This window comes from Haemorhous mexicanus, chromosome 33 (genome assembly GCF_027477595.1).
Source record: "Haemorhous mexicanus isolate bHaeMex1 chromosome 33, bHaeMex1.pri, whole genome shotgun sequence".
Taxonomy (NCBI): domain Eukaryota; kingdom Metazoa; phylum Chordata; class Aves; order Passeriformes; family Fringillidae; genus Haemorhous; species Haemorhous mexicanus.
Genome location: NC_082373.1, coordinates 37,266 through 61,646, shown reverse-complemented (window position 1 = coordinate 61,646; position 24,381 = coordinate 37,266). Strand labels below are relative to the sequence as shown.

Here is a 24,381-nt window from a genome sequence, read left to right as displayed (position 1 = left end):
GCCCCGGCAGGAAACGAGCGCGGCGCAAACCGGGGCCGAGCGGGGTCCCGGGGCCGAGCGGGGTCCCAGGGCCGGGGGTGCCATGGGGGCCCCCCGCGAGCGGCGCGAGGTTCTGGCCGCCATCCGGGCCGAGGTGGCCCGGCACGAGGGGGCCAAGGGCCACCTGAACCGGCTGGTGCGGCTCGTGGAGACCGTGCCCGAGCCCCGGCTGCGCGGGAGCCTGAGCAGCGCCCTCAGGGCCCTCCGAGGTACCGGGGGGCACCGGGGCTGGGGGACACCGGGGAGACACCGGGGGGACACTGAGGGGACATGGGGGGCGCAGGCAGGGGGGCAGGAGGACGGACAGGTGGATGGACAGTGGATAGACATCCTGTGAGTGGAGGAGTGGGTGGAAGAGGCGTGAGCAGATGGGTGGAGGAACAAGGGGAGGGATGGAGGGATGGACAGACAGACAGGGAGCTGGCTGGAGGCATGGATGGACAGATGGACAGAAGGGCAGGTGGAAGGGATGGATGGATGGATGGATGGATGGATGGATGGATGGATGGATGGATGGATGGATGGATGGATGGATGGATGGATGGATGGAGGGAGGGAGGGATGGATGATGGATGGATGGATGGATGGACAGGTGGACAGTGGGCTGGCTGGACAGATGGATGGACCCAGGACAGGTGGATAGATGGACAGGCGGTGGCTCAAGGGATGGATAGAGAGGTGGGTGTAGCAATGGATGGACACATGGACGGACAGATGGATGCTAGACAGAGGACACGGGGATGGAGGGGCATCCTATGGATGGATGGATGGATGGATGGATGGATGGATGGATGATGAGTGAGTGGACTGGTGGATGGACAAACAGGTGGATGCAGATACACAGGTGGAGGGATGGACAGATGGACAGGTGATGGATGGGTGGTCAGGGGCTGGCTGGGAGGATGGATGGAGGGATGGATGGACAGACGGACGGATGGATGGATGGACAAATGGACAAATGGACAGATGTGACACTGGTGTCTCTCCAGCCGCACACTGGTGCTGGCCTCTGCTGGTCCTGTCCCAGCCCAGGGGATCCCTGCCCCCCTTCCAGCAGGGCCCCCCCATTCCGTGGCCGATGCCCCCCAGTGCTGCAGGGGGTCCTTGGCAGTGCCAGCTCCCCGTGAGGACTCAGCAGGCCTCGCTGGGGGTTGGGGCCCCCCCGTTTCCGTGCCGGGGCCCTGGGGCGGTTTCCGGCCCCTGCGCTGTGGGAACGGGGCCGCTTCCTCCCTGGGTCTGCGGGGGGGCCCGGCTGGAGATGGGGCTCTGGTGGGACTGGGGGGGCCCGGCTGGAGGGGGGAGCCCTGGTAGGACTGGGGGGGCCCGGCTGGAGGGGTCCGAGGGGCTGCTGGGGGAGGGGAGGGGCTCTGATGCCGGGGGGCCTCAGGGTGGGCACTTGTTGCTGGAGGGGGTCCCCTGCTGGGGGGGGGGGGGTTGGGGTCTCCGCCCCCCAATTGCCCCGCCCCACGCGGGGGTGCCCGGTGACGTCACTTGGGGAGGGGCTCCGTTGCCGCCCCCTGCCCGTACCGAGCCCCCACATCCTTGTGTTCCCCCCAACTCTGACAGCTCCCGCGCTGTTGCCATGGCAACGGGAAGCCGGGGGATGCCGCGTTGCCAAGCGCCCGCTGTGGTACCCACAAAGCGCTGGAGGGGGCACGGCTCCCCCAGATTGGGCCCAGAGCTCCCCCGAGCCCCCTCCCACCCCCGGGGGGACCGAGGGCTCTGCCCTGCCCCCGTTTAACCCCCCCCCAACTCCCACCATGGGGGTGCTGCAGCTTTGGGGACAGCGATGGGGACAGGGATGGGACAGGGATGGGGACATGGGGTGAGGGCAGGGATGTTCTGGCGGTGGGGTCGGACCCGCCGTGACCCCGTATCGTGCACCCCCCACTCACCCGCAGCATGGGACATCTGCGGGATGGGGAGGGGTGGCCCTTGCTTGGGCGCCCGGAGGGGCACTGGAAGGGACAGGGGGGCACTGGAGGGGGCAGCGCTGTCCCTGTGGGGCGCTGAGGGCAAATCCCCCACCAGGCCCGGGCAGAGTCACAGCCCTGGGGTGGCAGCAGGGACACCTCTGGGGGTGCCCGGAGTGGTGCCAGGTCCCGGGGACCCCACGCGTGGGGGGCACACAGGGCCCCGCAGGGCCGGGACCCCCGCCCGACCTCCGTGTGGCTGAGGGGTCCCGCCGTGCCCTGACCCCCGTGTCCCCCCCAGGCTGTGACACGCAGAGCCGGGGCGGTCACGCTGGCGTGGGGGATCCCAGTGGCCGTGACACCTGGCCCAGGTCCACGAGGGGGACACGGGAGTGACGAGGGTGACACGGAAGGGGTCCACGGCTGCTCCCAGCGCCATCCCCGCCGTTGCCGTGGTAACGGGATGCGCAGGGATGCTGCGCCGCTGCTAAAAATGTCAGAAAAGGGGTGGATGAGCCTGCCCGAGCCCCGCAAGACCCCCCAAAAAGCCCCAAAGCTGCCCCCATGCCCGACACACCCCCTGCGGGCCCCCTCCTGACCCAGCGTTGCTGCCCCGGGAAGAGAAGGAGGGGATTTAGGAGCGCGGGGAGAGCGGAATGGAGGAATGGATGGATGGATGGATGGATGGATGGATGGATGGATGGATGGATGGATGGATGGATGGATGGATGGATGGATGGATCGGAGGTGGAGGGGGGGATCGGGGTGGGGGGGTCCCGGCAGCCCAGCAGGTGCCGGAGCCGGAGCCGGGGGTCGGGGGGGGCGCCCGGGAGCGCTCGCGCCTGCCCGGTAGCGGCGGGGCCGCCGCCCGCTCCCGCCCCAGCCTGGCCCTGGGAGCGGCGCATGGCGGAGAGCGGCGGCCCCGGCCGCCCCCGGCCGCTCAGGGCCCCCCCCGCCGGGCCCCGGCCCCCCCCGGCCGCTCAGGGCCCCCCCCGCCGGGCCCCAGCCCCCACCCGCGCCGCCGCCGCCGCAGCCGCCAGGGACGAGCCCGTCGGGGCGCTGCCGTGAGCCCCGCTCCCGGGGGAGCCCGGGCATGACCCCCCCCCGCCCCATAACCCCCCACCCCTCCATTTCCCCCTTCCCCGTAGCCCCCGCACCCCCTCCCCTTCACTGCCCCTTTGCCCCCCCTCCCACCCCCGTGTCCCTCACGCCCCATCTCCCCTCCCATCCCCCCGCACCTGTAATCCCCCCTTCCCTCCCTCCCCGGACCCCCAGCTCCCCACACCTCCCCCTTCTCCCGCCCTGACTCCCCTCCGATCCTCCCCCGCCCCCAAAAGCCCCCGACCCCTCCCCTCCCCCCCCCCCAGCTTGGGGGGTTCCCCCGCGATGCCCCCCGGCCGCTGACCCGGGGTGGGGGGCGAGGCGGGGGGGTGGCCCCGATCCCGGCGGCTGCCGGGGGGGTGCTCGTGTTTGGCGGGGGGGGCGGCGGCGGTTCCAACCCCTCCGGGGGCGGGCGAGCGGCGAAGGCTTCGGGGAGGCAGGGCCGGGGGTGGGACCGGAGCATCACCGGCACCGGCGGCCGCGGCGCCGCGCGGGGATCCAGGGGGGCCGGGGGGGCGCCCCGGGGGGGCCCTGCCCGCACCCATGAGCAGGACCACCGGCCTCCAGCGCAGGACCACCTACCTCATCTCGCTCACGCTGGTCAAGCTCGAGTCGGTGGGCGCCGCGGGGGAGGCGGAGGAGGCGGGGGGGGGGTGGCGATGGAGCCCCTGGCCCCGGGGGGGCTGCGGCCGCCCCCCGCACCCCCGAGCCTGGCCGAGCCCGGCGGCCCGAGCGGCTCTTCCAGCGGCAGGACGCGCTCCGGATAAGTACGGCCGGTCCCGGCCCCCCCGGCCCCGACGCCCCCCGCCCCCCGCTCGCCCGCCTCGCCCCCGGCCGTGCCCCCCAAACCCGACCCGGCCATGCTGCCCCCCCCCGCCCCCGGCGGTGCCCCCCAAACCCGACCCGGCGCTGTTGCCCCCCCCCGCCCCCGGCGGTGCCCCCCAAACCCGACCCGGCGCTGCTGCCCCCCCCCGCCCCCCGCCGTGCCCCCCAAACCCGACCCGGCGCTGCTGCCCCCCCCCGCCCCCGGCCGTGCCCCCCAAACCCGACCCCCGTGGGGCCAAGGGCACCTTGGAGGGGCCGGGGCAGCGGGCTCTGGCCGCCCTGGACATCCCCCAGCCTGCCGCGACCCCCCGCCGCCCGCTGCTCAGCCAGGCCACCTGGGGGGGCACCGAGGGCCCCCCGGAGGGAGGCAGGGCCCCCCCGCCGCCTCTGGACCCCCCCACAGCCTCCCCGCACCCCTCGGCCGGCGCCCGCCGCCTCCGCCTGGCCGGCCCCAAACCCCCCAAAGCGGGGGGCGGCGGGGGGAGCCGCGGGACCCCCGAGCCCCGGGCGGGCAAAGCCCCCGGCAAAGCGGCCGGCAGCCGCCTCTCGTGGCCTGAGGGAGAGGGAAAGGGGCGCCCCAAGGCGGGGGGCAAGAGCGAGGGGCCCCCCCGGGCCCGGCTGTCCCCCAGCAAGGGCAAGAGCAAGACCCTGGACTACAGCGACCTGCAGCCGGGGGCTCTGGTGCCCGCCCCCGCCCCCGAGACCGGGCTCAAGCGGGGACGCGAGGGGGGTCGCGCCTCCACCCGCGACCGAAAGATGCTCAAGTTCATCAGCGGCATCTTCACCAAGAGCCCTGCGGCGACCCCCACCCACCCCGCGCCCCCCTGGTCTCCCCCCGGCGCCGACCCGGCCAGTGCCACCCCCCACAGTGAGTACCGGCCCGGGGGTCGCCCCGGCCGTGGCTTGGTGTCCCCACGCCCCTCTGTGACTCGGGGCAGGTGTAGTCGTGCTCGCTGTGGCCGCGGTGTTGTGCCTCAGTTTCCCTGGCGGGCAGAGGAGGCGCCCGGACCCCAGGGGCCCGTGGGGGGCTGCAGGACCCGTCTGTGCCTGTGGGGCTGGGGGGGCTGGGGGGTACAGGGGGACTATGGGGTTCAGGGGGCTGTGGGGTTCCGGACAGATGTGGGGTTCAGGGGAGCTGTGGGGTTCAGGGGGGCTGTGACTCCCCGGCTGCGCCTTGGGATTCGGGGCAGCTCTGGGGTTCAGGAGGGCTGTGGGGTTCGGGGGGCTGTGGGGTTCCAGGGGGCTGTGACCCCCGGGCTGGGCTGTGCCGTGTTTGTGCCTTGGGGCGATGTGAGGTGCCCGAATTGGCGGGGTCTGGTGCTGGCCGTGGGGGGGATCCCCATGGTGGGGATCCTGTGCCTCAGTTTCCCCACTGGGGGAAATCCACGGGGGTCAGACGCCACCCCCATCTCCGTCGTTCTGTCCCGCCATCCGTCCGTCTGTCGTCGCCTCCATCCGTGCGTCACACCCGTGCATCCTGTCCCCCATCTGTCCGGCACCCCGTGTCCTTCTGTCCCCCCCCCGGCATCCCCCTGTCTGCCTGCACGCACCTTGGCACCACGGGGTGCGTGGGCAGCACCTGCAGGGCCGGGGGTGGCAGCTCGGTGACAATGTGAGGGGTGACAGGCAGCAGCGTTAACCCTTTCCCGGCTGGCACGCACCCGGCACGGGCCCGGCTCCGTGCTGGGGGCAGAAACTGAGGCACAGAAAGGGGGGCACCCTCTGACCGTGTCCTGCCTCAGTTCCCCCTTTGTGGTGCCACCACTGCCCAGGGGGGCTGGGGATGCCAGGTAGGAGATGTGGGGGGCACAGGGCACACCCCTGTGCCATGCCAGGTGCTTGTGCCACGCCGTGTCCTTGTGCCATGTCCTGTCCTCATGCTACACCATGTCCCAGTGCCACGCCGTGTCCTTGTGCCATGTCCTGTCCTCATGCCACACCATGTCCCAGTGCCACGCCATGTCTTTGTGCCATGTCCTGTCCTCATGCCACACCATGTCCCAGTGCCATGCCGTGTCCTTGTGCCATTTCCTGTCCTCATGCCACACCATGTCTCAGTGCCATCTCCTGTCCTCATGCCACACCATGTCCCAGCGCCACACCATGTCCCAGCGCCACGCCATGTCCCAGTGCCACGTCCTGTCATCGTGCCACACCATGTCCCAGTGTCATGCTGTGTCCTCGTGCCATGTCCTGTCCTCGTGCCACACCATGTCCCAGTGCCACGCTGCCACACCGTGTCCTGGCGTCCATCGTGTCCCTGTGCCACACCTTGTGCTCATGCCATGCTGCGTCCTCGGGCCTGAGGCTGTCGTGCACCGCTGGCATCATGTCCTCGTGCCCATCGTGTGCTGGAATCCAGGGTGTCCTTGTGCCACCTCACATCCCCCTGCCATGCTGTGTCCTGGTGCCCGTGGTGTCCTCATGCCACATTCTTGTGTGACACCGTGTCCCAGTGCTTGTCATGGCCTGGTGGCTCCCACTGTGTCCCCGTGCCACACCACGTCCTGATGCCACGCCGTGCCCTCATGGCTGTCACACCCTGGAACCCGTTGTGTCCTCATGCCACACCACGTCCTTGTGCCACCCGGTGTCCCGGTGCCAGTCGTGGCTCCCATCACGTCCCTGTGCCAGGCCGTGCTCTCCATCCCCGTGCCCACCACGTCCCCATGCCCTCTGCCTCCTCGTGCCTTGGCACACATGCCTCATGCTGCCACGTCCCCGTCCCTGCCACGTGGCATCTCCACGTCCTCCCGCCGCCCCCGCGAGCCCGGCGCCGTTGCTGGGTGACAGCTGGTGGCCGCCCACGCAGGAAGCTGCTGCTGCGCTGCGGGTGGGGGCACCCCCGGGGATTGGGGCTCCTGGGGGTGCCAGGGGCTGCTGGGGCTTCCCCGGGGTTCCTGGGCTCTGTCTCACCCATCTCCCTCCGCAGAGGCCTTGGTGAACAGCCAGGAGTGGACGCTGGGCCGCTCTATCCCCGAGATCCGCCTGGTGGGTGTTGTGTCCCCATGTCCCCGTGTCCCCGTGTCCTCATGTCCCCTGAGCACCGTGTCCTCAGCCATCCTGACATCCCCTCTGCCCACCCAGGGCGTCCTGGGCAGCAGCAAAAGCGGGAAGTCAGCGCTTGTCCATCGGTTCCTCACCGGCTCCTACGTGGGCTTGGAGCCCACCGAGAGTGAGTGGTCATGGGGAGGACGTGGGCAGGGGATGGATGTGACCATGGGATGGACACAACCATGGGCAGGGGATGGATGTGACTGTGGGATGGACACGACCATGGGCAGGGGATGGATGTGACTGTGGGATGGACACGACCATGGGCAGGGGATGGATGTGACCATGGGATGGACACAACCATGGGCAGGGGATGGATGTGACTGTGGGATGGACACGACCATGGGCAGGGGATGGATGTGACTGTGGGATGGACACGACCATGGGCAGGGAATGGATGTGACTGTGGGATGGACACGACCATGGGCAGGGGATGGATGTGACTGTGGGATGGACACGACCATGGGCATGGGATGGACATGACCATGAGCATGGGATAGACACGACCATGGGATGCACATAACCATGGGATGGACATGACCACGGGATGGTCATGTCCATCCCCTGCCCACAGTCAAATCCATCCTCTGCCCATGACCACATCCATGTCCATGGATGTGACCATGGGCAGGGGATGGATTTGACTGTGGGCAGGGGATGGACATGACCATGGGCATGGGATGGACACAACCATGGGCATGGGATGGACATGACGATGGGCAGGGGATGGACGTGCCTGTGGGCAGGGGATGGACATGACCATGGGAATGGGATGGACATGACCATGGGCAGGGGATGGAAATGACCATGGGTGTGGGATGGACGTGACCATGGGAATGGGATGGACATGACCATGGACATGTCATGGGGATGGGTTCGGTGATGGAGTGGCCATGGGGATGGAGATGGAGGAGTGGACGTATCCATGGAGCTGGGCATGGGATGGACATGTGGTGGGGCCGGGCATGACCGGGGGATGGACATGGTTGTGGAATGGACAAGGTCACGATGCCGGGCACGGACAAATGTGGGGATGGTGAACGGGATGGATGTGGCCACAGAATGGGCAAGGTCATGATGCTGGGCATGGCTGAGGGACTTTTGGGGTCAAAGCGCTGGTCACACCTGGTGCTGGTCATGGCCATGGGAGGTTCCATCCATGTGGGTGGAGCACACCTGCAGGGCCCCCCTCCCCCCCCTCCCCACTGCAGGTGGCCAGTTCAAGCGTGAGGTGACGGTTGATGGCCAGAGCCACCTCCTGCTCATCCGGGAGGAGGCCGGCGCCCCGGACGCACAGGTACGAGGGGACCGGGGCCCGGGGGGGCCATGCTGGCCAGAGCCGAGCCCTGACCCCGCCCGTGGCCCCCCAGTTTGCCAGCTGGGCGGACGCCGTCATCTTCGTCTTCAGCCTGGAGAGCGAGAGCAGCTTCGAGGAGGTGACGCAGATGCACGCGCTGCTCAGCGACCTCCGCGGCACCAGCGATGTGGCCCTGGCGCTGGTGGGCACCCAGGGTGAGCCAGGGGGACACGGGGAGGTCTGTGGGGGTGGGAGCAGCATGGGGAAGCCCCAGCTGAACCCCTGACTCCCCAGACAAGATCAGCTCGTCCAGCCCGCGGGTGGTGGAGGACGCGCGCGCCCGGGCGCTCTGCGGGGACGCGCGGCGCTGCCTCTACTACGAGACCTGTGCCACCTACGGCCTCAACGTGGACCGGGTCTTCACCGAGGGTGGGTGACCACGCCCTGGGGGGTGGGGAGGGCGTGGGAGGGGGCTGGTGACATGGTGAGGTGGGGACAGTGACCAGCATGTGATGGGGACCATGGCATAGTGACCTGGTCAGACAGGGATGGTGGCCAGCATGGGACCACATCTGGGTCCCCACAAGGGGAGTGGTGGCCAGAGGGATGTCTCTGGGTGAGGCAGGGACCATGTCCAGGTGGGATGGAGACCGTGCACAGGGTAGGGCAGGGGACTGTGTCCAGGTGGGGTGGACCCATGGCTGGGTAGGTCAGGGACCATGTCCACCCCTGTACGTTAGGGGCCACATCCAGGTGGGATGGGGGCAGTGTCCAGGTGAGATGGGGATGGAGCCTATGCCCAGGTGGGATGGGGGCCATGTCCAGGTGTGGGTATCCGGGCCGGTGCCTGGGCAGGTTGGGGCCCGGCCCTCCTGACTCAGGCTCCCTGCAGTGGCCCAGAAGGCCGTGGCGCTGAAGAAGCAGCAGCAGCTGATGGCATCCTGCAAGTCCCTGCCCAGCTCCCCGAGCCACTCAGCTGCCTCCACCCCGGTGGGGGGTGTCCACCCCAGCCAGGTAACCCCCAGGTAACCCCCAACCCCACCCTGGGCCCCAGGCACAGCCCAGGCTGACCCCGTGTCCCCCCAGACCAGCAACGGTGGCCACACCAGTGACTACTCGTCCTCGCTGCCCTCCACCCCCAACGTGAGCCACCGGGAGCTGCGCAGCGAGACCCCGGCCCCGCTGGGCACCCCCAGCTCGCTGCACCGCGGGGCCAAGCGCCGCACCAGCCTCTTCGCTGTGAGTGCTCCGGGGGCACCAGGGGCACCTGGCACCCTGGCATGGCCGTGGTGACATGGGGGCATGTGACATCCTGGGTGTGCCCTTGGTGGTGTTACCCAGAACGTCATCCTGATAGGGTGGTGACAGCAAGGGACATGTGGCAGCCCAGGTGTCCCCTGCCAGGGTGGTGACATTGAGGGGCATGGGGCATCTCAGTTGTCCCCTTGGCATGGTGGTGGTGGCACTGAGGGACATGTGGGTATCCAGTGTGGGGATGGGGGGCACACAGGGCACCCAGGATGTCCTCACCATGGGGCTTCTGATGTGTCCTCTAGCAGGGTGGTGGGGACACATGGCATCCCTAGTGCCCCTGTGACACAGTGGTGATGGCACTGAGGGACATGTGGGCACCCAGGGTGTCCCCATCATGGGGCTTCTGATGTGTCCTCTAGCAGGGTGGTGGGGACACATGGCATCCCTAGTGCCCCTGTGACACAGTGGTGATGGCACTGAGGGACACGTGGGCACCCAGGGTGTCCCCACCATGGGGCCGCAGTGGTGGGGTCTGTGGCACCCCAATGTCCCCACCACCAGGCTCCAGCAGTGGGGGACGTGTGGGCACGCCAGTGTCCCCAGCTGTGCCACAAGTGCCACCCCCTGTCCCGTCCCCGTGCCCACAGACGCGCCGTGGCAGCGACTCTGAGAAGCGCAGCCTGGACAGCCGAGGCGAGGGGGCCGGCAGCGGCCGTGCCATCCCCATCAAGCAGGTGGGTGGTGGCCATGGCAGGAGGATGTGGCTGTGTCCCAGTGTTCCCTCTGTCCCCTCACTGCTGCCTGTCCCCAGAGCTTCCTGCTGAAGCGCAGCGGCAACTCCCTGAACAAGGAGTGGAAGAAGAAATACGTGACCCTGTCCAGCAACGGCCTCCTCTTCTACCACCCCAGCATCAACGTGAGTGTCCCCATCCCCCCGTGGTCCCCAAAGGGGGGGAGAGCCCGGTGTCACCCTCAGTGTCCCCCCAGGACTACATCCACAGCACCCACGGCAAGGAGATGGACCTGCTCCGCACCACGGTCAAGGTGCCCGGGAAGCGCCCGCCGCGCGCCATCTCCGCCTGCGGCCCCTCGGCCAGCATCAACGGGCTGCTGCGGGACCCCGAGCCTGGCGGTGAGCCCCGGGGCACCGGGGGTGGGGGGACACCACGGGCACCACTGTGACACCGTCCCTCCCCCTTGCAGCCGCTGTCCCCTCGGTGGGGCTGAGCCTGCCCCCCGAGCCAGGGCTGAAGGTGGTGGGCAAGGGGTCCCTGCAGCGCTGCGCCTCCGCCTCCGGCGCCAAGCTGGCCTCGGGTGAGTGACACCAGCACGGGCAGGGACATGGCCACCTCCTGGCCACCCACAGGGACTCCTCCATGGTGGCCCCACTGAGCACGGTGACTCCTGAGCAGCTCTGGGACCTGGTGGCCCTTGGTGGCCCTGGTGGTTCTGGTGGCTCTGGAGGCCACAGGAAACCTGGTGGTCCTGGTGAGCCCAGGGACCTGGTGGCCCTTGGTGGCCCTGCTAACCACAATGACCCTGGTGGACTTAGTGAGCTCAGGGACCTGGTGACCCTTGGTGGCCCTGATGGTTCTGGTGGTTTTGGTGACCACAATAACCCTGGTGGTCCTGGTGAGCTCAGGGACCTGGTGGCCCTTGCTGACCCTCGTGACCACAATCAGCCTGGTGGATTTGGTGAGCCCAGGGACCAGGTGGCCCTTTGGTGGTGCTGGTGGCCACAATAACCCTGGTGGTCCTGGTGAGCCCAGGGACCAGGTGGCCATTTGCTGGTGCTGATGGCCACAGTGAAACTGCTGGCCCTGGTGAGCACGTGGACCTGGGAGTCCCAGAAGCCACAACGAGCCTGGTGAGCCTGGTGAGCCCAGTGGCCCTGGTGACCCTCATGACTCGGGTGAGCCAAGAGGCTCTTGTAACCCTGGAGGCCCCAGGGATTTTGGTAAGACCAATGAACTTGGTGGCCTTGGGGTGGCACTGAGATCAGTGACCCTGGTGAGTTCTGATGGCCCCAGTATGCCCAGCACCTCTGGGCAACTTGTGACCCTGGTGATCACAGACTCCAGTGGCCCTGGTGGCCCAAGTGGACTTGGTGACCCTGATAGCCCTGACCTGAGTGGTTCTGATGGACTTGGTGACTCTGGTGGCCTCAGTGCTCCTGGTGAGCTCCCTGCTCCTCAGGAGCCTGGTGACCCCGGTGACCCCGGTGTCCATGGTGTCCCACGTGTGGTGTCTTGGCAGAGTCCCCGCTGTCCTTTGAGGCCGTGTCCAGCCCTGGCAGTGCTGGCAGGGACCCTCCGCCCTCGCCGCTGGTGGACAGGAAGAAGCACCGGAGGAAGAAGCTGATGACGCCGTCCAAGACCGAGGGCTCGGGTGGGCAGGCAGAAGGTGGGTGCCACAGCCATGTGTCCCCAGCCCCAGTCACCCATGGCACTGTGGGGACAAGGCCACCATCCTCCACGGCAACGATGTCCCAGAATTCGGGGGGATCTGGGCTGATGCTGCCCCTCACCCCCCGGCCATGCTCAGCCACGCTGTCCACGCATCCCCCTCGCTCTGCCACTGCCTGCCACCTTCTGCACCATCCCCAGGGCTTCGTGGGCCCCCCTGACTCTGTCCCCGTTTCCTCTCTCTACTCCTGCTGCCCGGACCCTCCGCAGCCAAGCGCAAAATGTGGAAATTAAAAAGTTTTGGTAGTTTAAGAAATATTTATAAAACAGGTAACGTGGCGCGAGCGGTGCCTCCCGTGCATGTGGCTGTGCCCCCCTTGCCTGCTGCCAGCACACCCCAGCAGGGGTGGGGACCACTGGGGAGGGGGCTGGGCGGGATTTGGGTGCCAGGGGTGGGTGGGTGGGCTGGAGTGGGTGCTGGGCCAGTAGTGGGTGTTGGAGCCCCCATCCCACCGCCCCCCCGGGGGTCTCTGGTCCTGCAGAGGAGGAGAACTTTGAGTTTCTGATCGTGTCGAGCACGGGGCAGACGTGGCACTTCGAGGCCGGCAGCTTCGAGGAGCGCGACGCATGGGTGCAGGCCATCGAGAGCCAGATCTTGGCCAGCCTGCAGTGCTGCGAGAGCAGCAAGAACAAGGTGGGACCTCGGGGGGGGCTGGCAGGATGCCCGTGCCACCCCCCTGCCCCTCTCACCCCCGTGTCCCCCCCTCCAGGCACGCATGGACAGCCAGAGCGAGGCCGTGGCCATCCAGGCCATCCGCAATGCCCGTGGGAACTCGCTCTGCGTGGACTGCGGGGCACCCAGTGAGTCTGGGGATACTGGGGGACAATGAGGGGCACGGGAGGGCATGGGACATGGGGGACATCAGGTCATGGGACATGGGGAGACATCAGTGGGACATTCATGGGACGGCAGTGCCTATGGGAACTCGCTCTGCGTGGACTGCGGGGCACCAGTGAGTCTGGGGGCACTGGGGGACAATGGGGGCACGGGAGGGCATGGGACATGGGGGACTTCAGGTCATGGGACATGGTGGGGACATCAGGGAATGGGACATGGGGGTACATCAGTTTGTGGGACGTGGGGGGGGCGTCGGTTCATGGGACAGCAGTGCCAGCAGGAACTCGCTCTGCGTGGGCTGCAGGGCACCAATGAGTCTGGGGGCACAAGGGACAGTGGGGGGGCATGGGCAGGCGTGGGACATGGGGGGGCATCCATTCATGGGACATGGCGGGGGAACATCCATTCATGGGACATGGGGGGGCATCCATTCAAGGGACAGAGGTGCCCTGCATAGCCCTGAATCCAGCTGGTGGTGCCACGGGGTGAGATTGTGCCACTGCCGTGGGCCACCTGGCAACCGGGGCGAGGTAGGGCTGTGGGTCACGTGATGGCACTTGTGACACGGTGCTGTGGGTCACATGATGTCCTGGGCTGTGTTGGCATATGCCACATGATGCCATGGGTCACACAATGGATGGCACAGGCCATGGGTCACATGATGGATGGCACAGGCCGCACGGTGCCATGAGTCACACGGTGCCAGGGTCACACCGTGCCATAAGCCACAAAATGCTGCAGGACACGTGATGCCATGGGTGACACAATGCCACCCGGTGCCATGGGCCACACGATGGGTGGCACAGGCCATGGGTCACACAATGGATGGCATGGGCCCCGTGGTACCACGAGCCACAGAGTGCCAGGGTCACACAATGCCATAAGGCACACAATGCCATGGGACATGTGATGCCATGGGTGACACATGGATGCCACATGGTGACATGATGTCACACAATGCCATAACCACACAATGCCATGGGACATGTGATGCCATGGGTGACACGATGCCGCACGGAGCTGTGGGTCACACCGTGCCGTGGCTCGCCACAACCACATGTCGCGCCATGTGTCACTCAGTGTCCCACCGTGGGGACCCCAGGGGTGCCACAGCTCACCCAGCGCCCCCCGCTCACCCCGCAGACCCCACGTGGGCCAGCCTGAACCTGGGCGCCCTGATCTGCATCGAGTGCTCGGGCATCCACCGCAACCTGGGCACGCACGTGTCGCGCGTGCGCTCGCTGGACCTGGACGACTGGCCCCGGGAGCTGACCCTGGTGCTCTCGGCCATCGGCAACGCCACCGCCAACAGCATCTGGGAGCAGAACCCGCGCGGGCGCTGCAAGCCCACCCACGAGTCCTCCCGGTGGGTGTGCCCCGCCCCGTGTGCCCCCAGTGTCACCCCTTGTCCCTGTGCCACCGTGTGGCCCTGTCCCCTATGCCACCATGATGGTGCCCTGCCATTCCTGATGGTGCCACATGTCCTTGTCCCCTATGCCACCATGATGGTGCCCTGCCATTCCTGACGGTGCCACATGTCCTTGTCCCCTATGCCACCATGATGACACCACATGTCCTTGTCCTCTATGCCACCATGATGCCACCCAGCCATCCCTGATGCCACTGCCATCCCTGTCCTCTATGCCACCGTGATGCTGCCCTTCCCTTCCTGATGTCACCACATGTTCCCACCCCATGTGTCACCGCTGTGCCATCCCACAGACTCTGATGCCCCTTATCCTCACGTCATCGTGGTGCCACCCCACGCCCCCAATGCCCCCGTGTCCCCACCCCCCTGTCCCTTGTGTCCCCCCGACCCAGCAATGCCACACTGACACCGCTGCCCTTCCTGGCATCCCTATGTGGCAACTCCCGTGCCACCCTCTGTCCCTGGCCCTCACGTACCCTCCCTGTTTTCACTCTCCCTGTCCCTATGATGCCACCTTGCGCCCCTGCCACCTTTGTATCCCCACTGCCACACCCCTGTGTCCCTGCCCCCTCTCTGCCCAGGGAGCAGCAGGAACTGCGGCTCTGCTTCCCCGTGGTGCCACCCTGCTGTCCCTGACACCCCGTGTCCCCCGTGTCCGCATGCCCCCTCTGTGCCCAGGGAGGAGCGGGAGCCATGGATATGCCCCTGACACTCCGTGTCCTCTGTGTCCCCATGTCCCCATGCCCAGGGAGGAACGGGATTTTTGGATTCGTCCCTAACACCCCGTGTCCCCATGTCCCCATGCCCCCTCTGTGCCCAGGGAGGAGTGGGAGTTGTGGATTTGTCCCTAACACCCCATGTCCCTCCGTGTCCCCTGTGTTCCCTGTGTCCCTATGCCCCCATGTCCAGGGAGAAGGAATCGTGGATTTGTCCCTAACTCCCTGTGTCCTCTGTGTCCCCTTTGTCCCCTGTGTCCCCATGCCCCCGTGCCCAGGGAGCAGCAGGAACTGCGGCTCTGCGTCCCCTTGGTGCCACCCTGCCGTCCCTGACACCCCATGTCCCCTGTGTCCCCGTGTCCCCATGCCCCGTGCCCAGGGAGGAGCGGGAGTCGTGGATCCATCCCTAACTCCCCGTGTCCCCTGTGTCCCCCGTGTGCCCATGTCCCCATGCCCTCTCTGTGCCCAGAGAGGAGCAGGAGTCGTGGATCCATCCCTAACTCCCCGTGTCCCCTGTGTCCCCTGTGTCCCCATGTCCCCATGCCCTCTCTGTGCCCAGGGAGGAGCGGGAGTCGTGGATCCATCCCTAACTCCCCGTGTCCCCTGCGTCCTCTGTGTCCCCTGTGTCCCCATGTCCCCATGCCCTCTCTGTGCCCAGGGAGGAGCAGGAGTCGTGGATCCATCCCTAACTCCCCGTGTCCCCTGTGTCCCCTGTGTCCCCATGTCCGATGCCCTCTCTGTGCCCAGGGAGGAGCGGGAGTCGTGGATCCATCCCTAACTTCCCGTGTCCCCTGTGTCCCCCGTGTGCCCATGTCCCCATGCCCTCTCTGTGCCCAGGGAGGAGCAGGAGTCGTGGATCCATCCCTAACTCCCCGTGTCCCCTGTGTCCCCTGTGTCCCCATGTCCCCATGCCCTCTCTGTGCCCAGGGAGGAGCGGGAGTCGTGGATCCATCCCTAACTCCCCGTGTCCCCTGTGTCCCCTGTGTCCCCATGTCCCCATGCCCTCTCTGTGCCCAGGGAGGAGCAGGAGTCGTGGATCCATCCCTAACTCCCCGTGTCCCCTGTGTCCCCTGTGTCCCCATGTCCCCATGCCCTCTCTGTGCCCAGGGAGGAGCGGGAGTCGTGGATCCATCCCTAACTCCCCGTGTCCCCTGTGTCCCCTGTGTCCCCATGTCCGATGCCCTCTCTGTGCCCAGGGAGGAGCGGGAGTCGTGGATCCGTGCCAAGTACGAGCAGCGGCTGTTCCTGGCGCCGCTGCCCGCGGCCGAGGCGCCGCTGGCCGAGCGGCTGCTGGGGGCCGTGGGCCAGCAGGACCTGCCCGCGGTGCTGCTGCTGCTGGCCCACAGCCACAAGGAGCAGCTCAACGTGCCCACGGCCGACGCGGAGCGGCGCACGGCGCTGCACCTGGCCTGCGACACCGCCCAGGTGGTGGTCACCCAGCTGCTGGTGTGGGTACGTGGGGCACGGCTGGGTGGGCAGGGGGGTGGGCAGGGGGGTGACGGGGTCTTGGGGAGGCTGTGGGGGATGTGGGGCCACCATGGGTGCTGTGGCGTGGCCACGAGGGGGATGGTGTGGTTGTGGGGACTGTGATGTGGGTGTGGGGGGCGTGGGGTGGTCATGGGGACCATGGGGTGGTCATGAGGACCATGGGGTGGTCATGGGGGCTATGGGGTGGGGTCACTGGGGGCATGGTATGGTCTTGAGGGATGGGGGGTGGTCATGGGGACCATGGGGTGGTCATGAAGACCATGGGGTGGTCATGGGAACTCTGGTGGGGTCACTGGGGGCATGGTATGGTCTTGAGGGATGGGGGGTGGTCTTGGGGACCGTGGAGTGGTCATCAGGGACGTGGTGTGGTCATGGGGACTGTGTGGTGGTCATGGGGACCATGGGGTGGTCACGGGGACCATGGTGGGGTCATCAGGGATGTGTTGTGGTCATGGGGACTGTGGGGTCGTCATGGGGATCATGGGGTGGTCGTCGGGGTTGTGGTGGGGTCATGGGGACATCGGGTGGTCTTGAGGGATGGGGGGTGGTCTTGGGAACCATGGCATTGCCAGGAGGCAAGTGACGTGGCCATGAGGACCGTGGGGTGGCTTTGGGGGACATGGTGTGGCCATGGGGTCTGTGAGGTGTTCATGGGGCACCTGGGGATCACGGCACAGCCAGGGGGAAGATCATGGGGTTGGAGGGACAGTGAGATGGCTGTGGGGTTGTGGTGCTGCCGTGGGGGATGTGGGGTGGTCTTGGGGACTGTGATGTGGCCAGAGGACAGGGGACATGGTCATGGGGGACATGGTGTGGTCATGGGGACCATGGGGTGCTCACTGGGGACGTGGTGTGGTCTTGGGGGATGTAGTGTGGTCATGGGGACATGGTGTGGTCTTGGGGGACCATAGTGGGGTCACTGGGGACAATGGCATGTCCATGGGGGATGTGAAGTGTCCGCGGCAATCCTGGCACGGCCAGGGGAGGAGCACTGTGCCACTACACCCTGGGGGGACACGGGGGATGTTGCCCCATCCCTGGGGTACACCCCACGGCCTCCGGGGCTGTGCCAGGGGGACGCCCGGTGGCCCTGCCGGTGACGCGCGGCCGTGCCCGCAGTACGGGGCCGACGTGCGGGCCCGGGACAGCCACGGCCGCACCGCGCTGTTTTACGCCCGCCGCGCCGGCAGCCGCGAGTGCGCCGACATCCTGCTGCAGCACGGCTGCCCCGGCGAGGGGCCCGGAAGCCCACCGACCCCCGGCAGCCCCCCGACCCCCGGCCCTCCGACGCCCGGCGGCCCCCCGACCCCCGGGCCCCGCCGCCGCAGCAGCTGCGCCAGCGTGGGCCCCTGCGAGCCCCGCTCTGCCCTGGTATAGCCCGAAGGGGCCCGGAGCCCCCCGGTGCCCTCGGCCGTGCGCGCCCGCGGCCCGGGGTCATCCCGGTGCCACCCCCGGGCTCGCCCCTTGCCCACGGTTTGTACTTTTGATGCTCTATTTATTATCCTTTCCATGTCGGGGTCTCCGCTGGTCCTGTCCCCCGCTCTGTGCCAGGGACCCCCACGCCAGGGGTCACAGTGATGCCACTGCCACCTTCCTGTCCCCTCCCCGGGGTATTGTGCCCCAGCGTGGGGTGGGCACAGCTGGGGTCGGGGTACTGACGGGGGGTAGCCCCTGCCCACGTCACTCCTTGCCCGTGCCATCCCCTGTCCCTGTTACCCTCACCCCCCCATCGTCCCTGCTCACATCACCCTGTCCTGCCCCCGTCCCCGTTCCCGCGTGCTGTGTCCCCATCCCTTTGTCACCTCCCCAGCCGCGCCCCCCTCCCCAAGTCACCCTCGACACCCACTCTGTCCTGCCCCCATGTCCCCCCCGGCCGTGCCCCCCCCCGCCCTGGCGCAGCCCCGGCTCGGTGGCAGGAGCAGAGCAGACCCCGACCCCCCCTCCTTTTCTACAACAACCTTTTGTACGCCCCCTCCCCCCTTCCGTGGCCTGCCACCCCCCCCGTGGCCCGCCCCCCCCCGCCCCCGGTTTCTCGGCGTCCCCTCGGGATCCCCGTTAATTTATTGCTTTGTTTAGCGATAGGATAGAGCCAGCCCCTCCCCCCGCGGGGGGGCACCGCCGGCGGGACCCCCGACCCCCTCCCGCCGGCCTGGGGGGGGCCGCCGCGCCCCCCTCCCGGGACCGCCCATGAATGTAGGGGCGCCCCAGCTGTGACGCCCCCGAGACGCCCCCGCGGGGCCGGCGGGGCCGAGCCAGGGAGCCCGGGGGGGGCCCGGGGGGAGGGAGGGGTCGGTCGGGGGGGCCCAGGCCCGGGGGGGCTCGGGGGGCCGGGCCGTGTACAGCGTTTTCATCTCTCGGGTGTGACTGTAAGTACGTGACAATGTCGGACACTGGTGCTGTGACACGGCTCGTCCTTCCGGGGGCACGGGTGGCACGGAGTGCACCGGGGGCACGGGGGACACGGGGGGGAGCGGGGGACACGGGGTGGCAGGAACACAGGGGCCCACAGGGGACACGGGTGCACAGGGGACATGGAGGGCACGGGGGACACGTGGGACACGGGGGGGCATAGGGGACATGGAAAGCACGGGGGGCACGGAGGGGCATGGGGGGCACAGGAAGCACGGTGTTGGCAGGAACGCTGGTGGCACGGGGGACACGGGGGGACACAGGGGATATGGAGGGCACGGGGGACATGGAGGGCACGGGGGACACGGGGGGACATGGGGGGACATGGGGGACATGGAGGGACACGGGGGACATGGAGAGCACAGGGGACACGGGGGACACGGGGGGACATGGAGGGCACGGGGGGCACAGCGTGCAGGCCGTTGGTGGCACGGAGGGTGGGTGACACGGGGGGCTGAGGGCGTGGCGGGTGAGTGGCGCAGTCACACGGGGGATGGGTGACAGGGCGGTGGGGACACGGGGTGGGTGACACAGGTGGCACTTGAGGGTCAATGACATGAGGTAGGGGCATCACGGGGGGAGGGGCGCACAATGACAGGTGACAATGAGTGACAAGCGGGGTGTCACAGGGCGGGGGGTGGTCGGAGTCCGACCTCTGTGCACGGCTGGGGGGACACTGGGGGCACTGGGGGGGCACTGGGGGCACTGGGAGCACTGGGAGCACTGGGGGGCAATGGGGGGTAATGGGGGGCACTGGGGGACACGGGGGAGGGGGTGTGACACCGAGGGGGGAGGGGTCGCTGCTCCAGTTACCGGCGCCCCCGCCCCGACCGGAGCGGAGCGGCGGGGGCGGGACCTGAGGGCGGGGCCTGGAGGGGTGGAACAGCACTGTGGTGGGCGTGGCCATCTGATATGAGGGCGGAGCTTACATAGTAATGAGATGGGCGTGGTCTGCGGGGATGACTTGTGTACTGCCGCCCATATGTAAATCAGAATGAGAGGGCGTGGTCAAGCAACGTATTATTATTCAAAAGGGCGGGGCTTGATAGGTAGGCGAGGCTGTGATACAATAAGGTGGGCGTGGCTAAGGTGGTGAAAGTAAGGGCGGTGCCTGTTGTGTGGGTGTGGCTTAGTGGGGTGTGGTCATGTGTGGGCGCGGCCTGTGTGACTGGGTGGAGCCAACCCCGCCCGGCTGCAGCGGGACAGCGACGTCCGATGTGCGGGGATAGCGAGGGGACACGCGGGGGAGTCGGGGGGGGCTGTGCGGGGACTAAGGGACACGGGGGGTGCTCCAGGGCGGGCTCAGGGACATGAGGGTACCAAAATCGGCCACCCCGCCCTGTGCCTGCCCCCAGCCTTCAGCAACCCCCACCCCCACTGTCCCCTCCTCGTCCCCAGCCGCTGCTCCCGTCACGCCCCGGACCGTCCCCGAAGTGTCCCCTGCTACCACCCCCCGCCCCGCTGTCCCTCACTGCCACCAGCTCAGAGGCCCCCGCGGCTGCAGGGTCCATCCTTGTCCCCAGCTCAGACCGAGTCCCCTGTCCCCCTGTCCCCCTGTCCCTCTGTCCCTGGCTCTCCCCGCACCGTGGGGTCCCACAGACCCCCCCAGCGTGACAGTGGGACCTTCCCTCCCCGCTCTGTGTCCTGCTGAGACCTCCGGCCCCCCCAGCCCCTCCCAATCCCTCAGCCCCGCTTTGCCCCCCCCGCACCCCCCGGATCAAGGCCATCACATCCCCGCAAAGCTCATTAATAGCCGCTAATTAGGGCCACGAGGGTCTGCCTGGGGGGCGCGGGAGATGGGGGGGGCGGAGTCCCAGGGCATTTGGGGTCCCCGGGCAGGAATGCGGGGCGGCTCCCCCGCTGTGGGGACCCCCAAATCCAGAGCCTCCTTCACCCCCCAGCTCGGGGGGCACCGTCCCCTTTCCGCTGCTCCCGATTCCCCAAATTCCTCCTCTGGCCTCCCCCAGGAGCTGGGGGGGTCACTCGGGAGGGGTCCAGGGACCCGGGGGGGGCAGAGCCGGTGGTAGGCCGAGGGGTGCCACAGGGTCACGGCCACGCGGGGTCTGTGGGGGGCGGGGGCAACACGGGGGGACCACGGGGACAACACGGACTGGAGGGGGTCACTGGGACCATGGAGGGACACCCTGGGGAGGGCACGGCCGCAAACGGGGGCCAGCGCGGTCACACGGGGAGGGGGGGTCATGGCCACCTCAGCCACGGAGGTGGGGACAGGACGGGAAGAGACAGGAGGGGACAGGAGGGGATGGTCCCCACAGAGGGGCCGGGCACTGTCCCCCCCTTGGGGTCCTGTCGGAGTCCCATCACCCAGAGCCCCCCCAGTGGGACCCTTCCCCCCTCCTCCACCTCCGTGTCCTGCCCAGACACCTCCGGACCGTCCCCGGTCCCCCCAAAGCCCCGAGGCCCCGTCCCGCGGTGTCCCCGCTCCCGGAACCCCCGGATCAGGGCCACCCGATCCCCGCAAAGCTCATTAACAGCCACTAATTAGGGCCACGCGGGTCCGCCGGGGAAGGGGGGCTGGGGTGGGCGCAGGACACGGGGAGGGCTCGGTGCATTTGGGGTCCCGGGGCAGGAATGGGGCGATGGGGGGGGGGCTCCCCTCCCCACTGCAGGAAACCCCCAAATTTGGGGCCACCTTCACCGCGGGGGGGTCCGGGAGGGGGACGGGCAGGGTTCGGGAACTTCGGGACCTGTGTGGCTCCGGGTGGCGTTGGGGGCCGCGGGGGTCCCGGGGGCGGTGGGGGGGCTCAGGGCGGGTCGGTAGCGGGGTCTGTAGCCGTAGGGGCGGAGCCGCTGGCTCAGGTACTCCAGCTCGTACATCTCCTGTCCGGACACGTAGTGGAAGGACACGGCCAGGTCCGAGCAGCACTGGGGGCCCTGGGGGGACAGAGGGGGGGCTGGGGGTGGCATCCGGCACCGAGGGGTCCCGTCCCCCCCCATGGTGACAAGGGGCAGGGTGGGGAAGGGGAGCTGGGGGTTGTTCCTGGTCGGCAGAACTGAGCAGGGTCGGGGCAGCGCCAGCACAGTGGCCACAGGAACACGGAGGGGACACTGGTGACAGTGGGGACACCGCGGCTGGAGGTTGGGCCCCACGGGGTGGGGGGGGACACGCTGGGGACGATGGCCACGGGAGGGGGATCACGGCTGGGCAGGGAACACCAAGGCCACCGGGGTCACACATGGGGGACCTGTGGCCAGGTGTGAGGGGGGACACCGTGGTGACACGTGGGGGACACGCTGGTCACACACACAGACGGTGCACAGCTCCACAGTGGAGGGACGTCCTGGCATGGCCGGGGACCTGACAGGGATTTGGGGGGCGATGCCAAGGCCCCCCATGGCCACAACCACCTCCCAGCTGCCCAGACAGTGCCAGGATGTGACAGTGGCCTTGGCCGGGCTGTGACCCACCTCCACCACGGGGTACCAGCAGTACCGCGGGTACCAGAAGCCGCGGGCGAAGCGGTGTGTGAGGTGGATCTCGGGCGGGAAGGGGTGGAAGGTCTCCCGTCCCCGCGTGTCCCGCGAGTCCCCCACGGCCACCCCCAGCCGCTCCAGGCACTGCCCCAGCGCCACGTCCTCCTCGGGGCCGCCGTGGCCGCAGGTGCCGCGGGCCAGGGCGGGGGCCAGGCGGGCCAGCGCCCCCCGGCTGAGCACGTAGCCGGCCCCGCCGCTCATGTAGCCCTGGCGGGTGAAGGGTCGGAAGCGTTTCCCGAGGTAGAGGGGCCGCTGGGGCGGGTGGGCGGCCAGCAGCCAGCGCAGGTTGTCCAGCAGCACGAAGGTGTCGTCGTCGGCCTTGAGGAACCAGTCGGCGCGGGCGCGGAGGTGCCGGTGCACGAACTGCAGAGCCCGCACGGTTTTGCGGTAGAGCTGCCCCCGGCCCTCGGGCACCCCCAGCCCCAGGGCGGGGAAGTGCGGGGCGGGCTCGGAGCTGACGAACAGGGCCACGTTGCAGTGTCGCGCCCAGGTGTCCCGCACGTGCCGGGCCTTGCTCTCCAGGTTTTGGGGCGCTGTCATCACCCAGCACAGCACCCGCACCCGCTGGAACAGCCCCCGCGCCACCCCCGCGTCCTCGCCTGCGGGACCGCGGAGCAGAGACCCCGATATCCCCGCGCTGCCACTGTCAGGGCGTGGGCACCGTCCCCGACCCGTGGAGCAGAGGGGGCGAGGCCCCCCCACGTCCTCCTGCCAGCCCCACCCCACCAGAGTCCCCCGTGTCCCCACCTGCAGCGCCCGCGGAGCAGTACCCCCCCCTCACCTCACTGCCCGCTTTTCCCTCCTCGTCCCCCCCCCGCCAGTGTCCTGCCCCCACCCTCTCCACCTCAGTATGTCCCCCCTTTCCTCAGTTTCTCCCCGTTCCTCAGTGACGCCCCCCACATTCCCCAGCCCTGCCGTGCCTCAGTTTCCCCCACCTCAGCTGTGCCCCTGCTTTCCCCCAACACCATAAATCCCCGTCCTGCCGAGCCTCAGTTGTGCCCCCCTCCCTCAGCTGCCACTGTCTCGCCGTGGTCACCGTCCCCGACCCGTGGAGCAGAGGGGGTGAGGCCCCCCTACCTCCTCCTGCCAGCCTCACCCCACCAGAGTCCCCCGTGTCCCCTCCCAGGGCCACCCGCCCTGGCAGCAGCGCCCACCTGCAGCGTCCGACGGGGCCACGCCGTCGAGCGCGGGGGATAGGGGGGTCCCGGGGGGGCCATCGGCCACCCGGCTGTCCCGGCTGGGGGCAGGCACAGGCTGGGGCAGCAGGAGGCCGCGGAGGAGGAGGAAGGTGGTGATGAAACCCACAAGGACGCCCCCGTGGAAGGACAGGCGCCGGCTCTGCAGGCCCGGGAGCAGCATGGGGACACCTGGCTTGTGGGTGGGGGGGTCAGTGGGGACCCCCCGTCAGCATGGGAACACCTGGCTTGTGGGTGGGGCGGTCAGTGGGGACCCCCCCCCCGTCACAGCCCCCCAGCGCTGCAGCTTCATCTGCAACTGCCACGGGTGGGGCAGCCCCGGGGTGGAGCCCGTGGGAGGGGGGACAGGGGGAGTGACACCCATGGAGAGGCTGACACCCACCGGGCAGTAACGGCACCACCCCGCGCTGGGCGCCCCAAAGCCAGGGGGGCGCAGGGGGGTGACACTGAACTCTGCTCTCAGTTAAGGGGGGACAGAGGGAACTCCTCCCTCCCCGGACCCCGGGTTATCCGCAGGTGGGGGGCGACAGCGGGGACGGGGTGAGCGGTGGAACGGGGGGCGCCGGCTGTGGCCTCACCTGGTGCCGAGGGTCGGGGGTCCCGGCTCAGCCCCGGGGGTCCCACGGTGTCTGTCGGTTCCTGGGTCCTGGTTGGTTCGGGGGCCCTGCTGGGTCCCGGGGGATCCGGGAGGCCCGGGGCCTCCTGGGGGTCCCGTCGGTCCCGGTGGCACCGCTGTCCCCGAGGGCTTGGGCCCGGTGGTCCCGGTCCGTCCGGGGGTCCCGCGAGCTCTGCGTTCCCCGCCCCCCGCATTCCCATTGGCCGAGGCCGGGCGAGCCCCTGGCCCCGCCCGAATTCTGATTGG

General features: G+C 68.8%; 2 protein-coding genes across 5 annotated transcripts; one reads left to right on the top strand and one right to left on the bottom strand.

Annotated features, from left to right (window-relative positions):
• AGAP2 (ArfGAP with GTPase domain, ankyrin repeat and PH domain 2) lies at nucleotides 1–18,821 on the top strand. Of its 4 annotated transcripts, XM_059871888.1 has the most exons (19): nucleotides 1–248; nucleotides 6,811–6,869; nucleotides 6,966–7,053; nucleotides 8,144–8,229; nucleotides 8,303–8,444; nucleotides 8,524–8,658; nucleotides 9,122–9,243; nucleotides 9,316–9,468; nucleotides 10,131–10,217; nucleotides 10,295–10,399; nucleotides 10,471–10,615; nucleotides 10,687–10,797; nucleotides 11,740–11,886; nucleotides 12,159–12,218; nucleotides 12,431–12,582; nucleotides 12,659–12,749; nucleotides 13,930–14,152; nucleotides 16,128–16,383; nucleotides 17,539–18,821. In XM_059871888.1, the coding sequence occupies exons 1-19, from the start codon at nucleotides 83–85 to the stop codon at nucleotides 17,794–17,796; spliced, it is 2,586 nt and encodes an 861-aa protein (XP_059727871.1). In that variant the 5' UTR covers nucleotides 1–82; the 3' UTR covers nucleotides 17,797–18,821. The 4 variants fall into 4 exon arrangements, with proteins under 4 accessions (XP_059727871.1, XP_059727868.1, XP_059727870.1 ...); XM_059871885.1 differs by lacking the exon at nucleotides 12,159–12,218 and having other exon boundaries at nucleotides 2–248; XM_059871886.1 differs by lacking the exons at nucleotides 1–248; nucleotides 12,159–12,218 and adding an exon at nucleotides 4,087–4,746.
• A 2,662-nt stretch (nucleotides 18,822–21,483) lies between these two features.
• On the bottom strand, nucleotides 21,484–23,540 carry LOC132340715 (glycoprotein-N-acetylgalactosamine 3-beta-galactosyltransferase 1-A-like). The gene is made up of 3 exons (XM_059871774.1): nucleotides 23,478–23,540; nucleotides 22,258–23,031; nucleotides 21,484–21,723 (listed from the first exon to the last, which is right to left on the bottom strand). The coding sequence occupies exons 1-3, from the start codon at nucleotides 23,538–23,540 to the stop codon at nucleotides 21,484–21,486; spliced, it is 1,077 nt and encodes a 358-aa protein (XP_059727757.1).
• Between the last annotated feature and the right edge of the window lie 841 nt (nucleotides 23,541–24,381).

What these genes read in the sequence shown, in the direction of transcription:
- LOC132340715 (XM_059871774.1), bottom strand. Translation starts at nt 23,540, where the DNA reads ATGGCCCCCCCGGGACCCCCCTATCCCCCGCGCTCGACGGCGTGGCCC. An exon ending in GGCCCCGTCGGACGCTGCAG is followed by an intron (nt 23,032 to 23,477) that starts GTGGGCGCTGCT and finishes TGGGGCTGGCAG; the next exon opens with GAGGACGTGGGGGGGCCTCG. An exon ending in GCTGGTACCCCGTGGTGGAG is followed by an intron (nt 21,724 to 22,257) that starts GTGGGTCACAGC and finishes CTGTCCCCCCAG; the next exon opens with GGCCCCCAGTGCTGCTCGGA.
- AGAP2 (XM_059871888.1), top strand. Translation starts at nt 83, where the DNA reads ATGGGGGCCCCCCGCGAGCGGCGCGAGGTTCTGGCCGCCATCCGGGCC. An exon ending in GGGCTTGGAGCCCACCGAGA is followed by an intron (nt 7,054 to 8,143) that starts GTGAGTGGTCAT and finishes TCCCCACTGCAG; the next exon opens with GTGGCCAGTTCAAGCGTGAG. An exon ending in CGGCGCCAAGCTGGCCTCGG is followed by an intron (nt 10,798 to 11,739) that starts GTGAGTGACACC and finishes GTGTCTTGGCAG; the next exon opens with AGTCCCCGCTGTCCTTTGAG.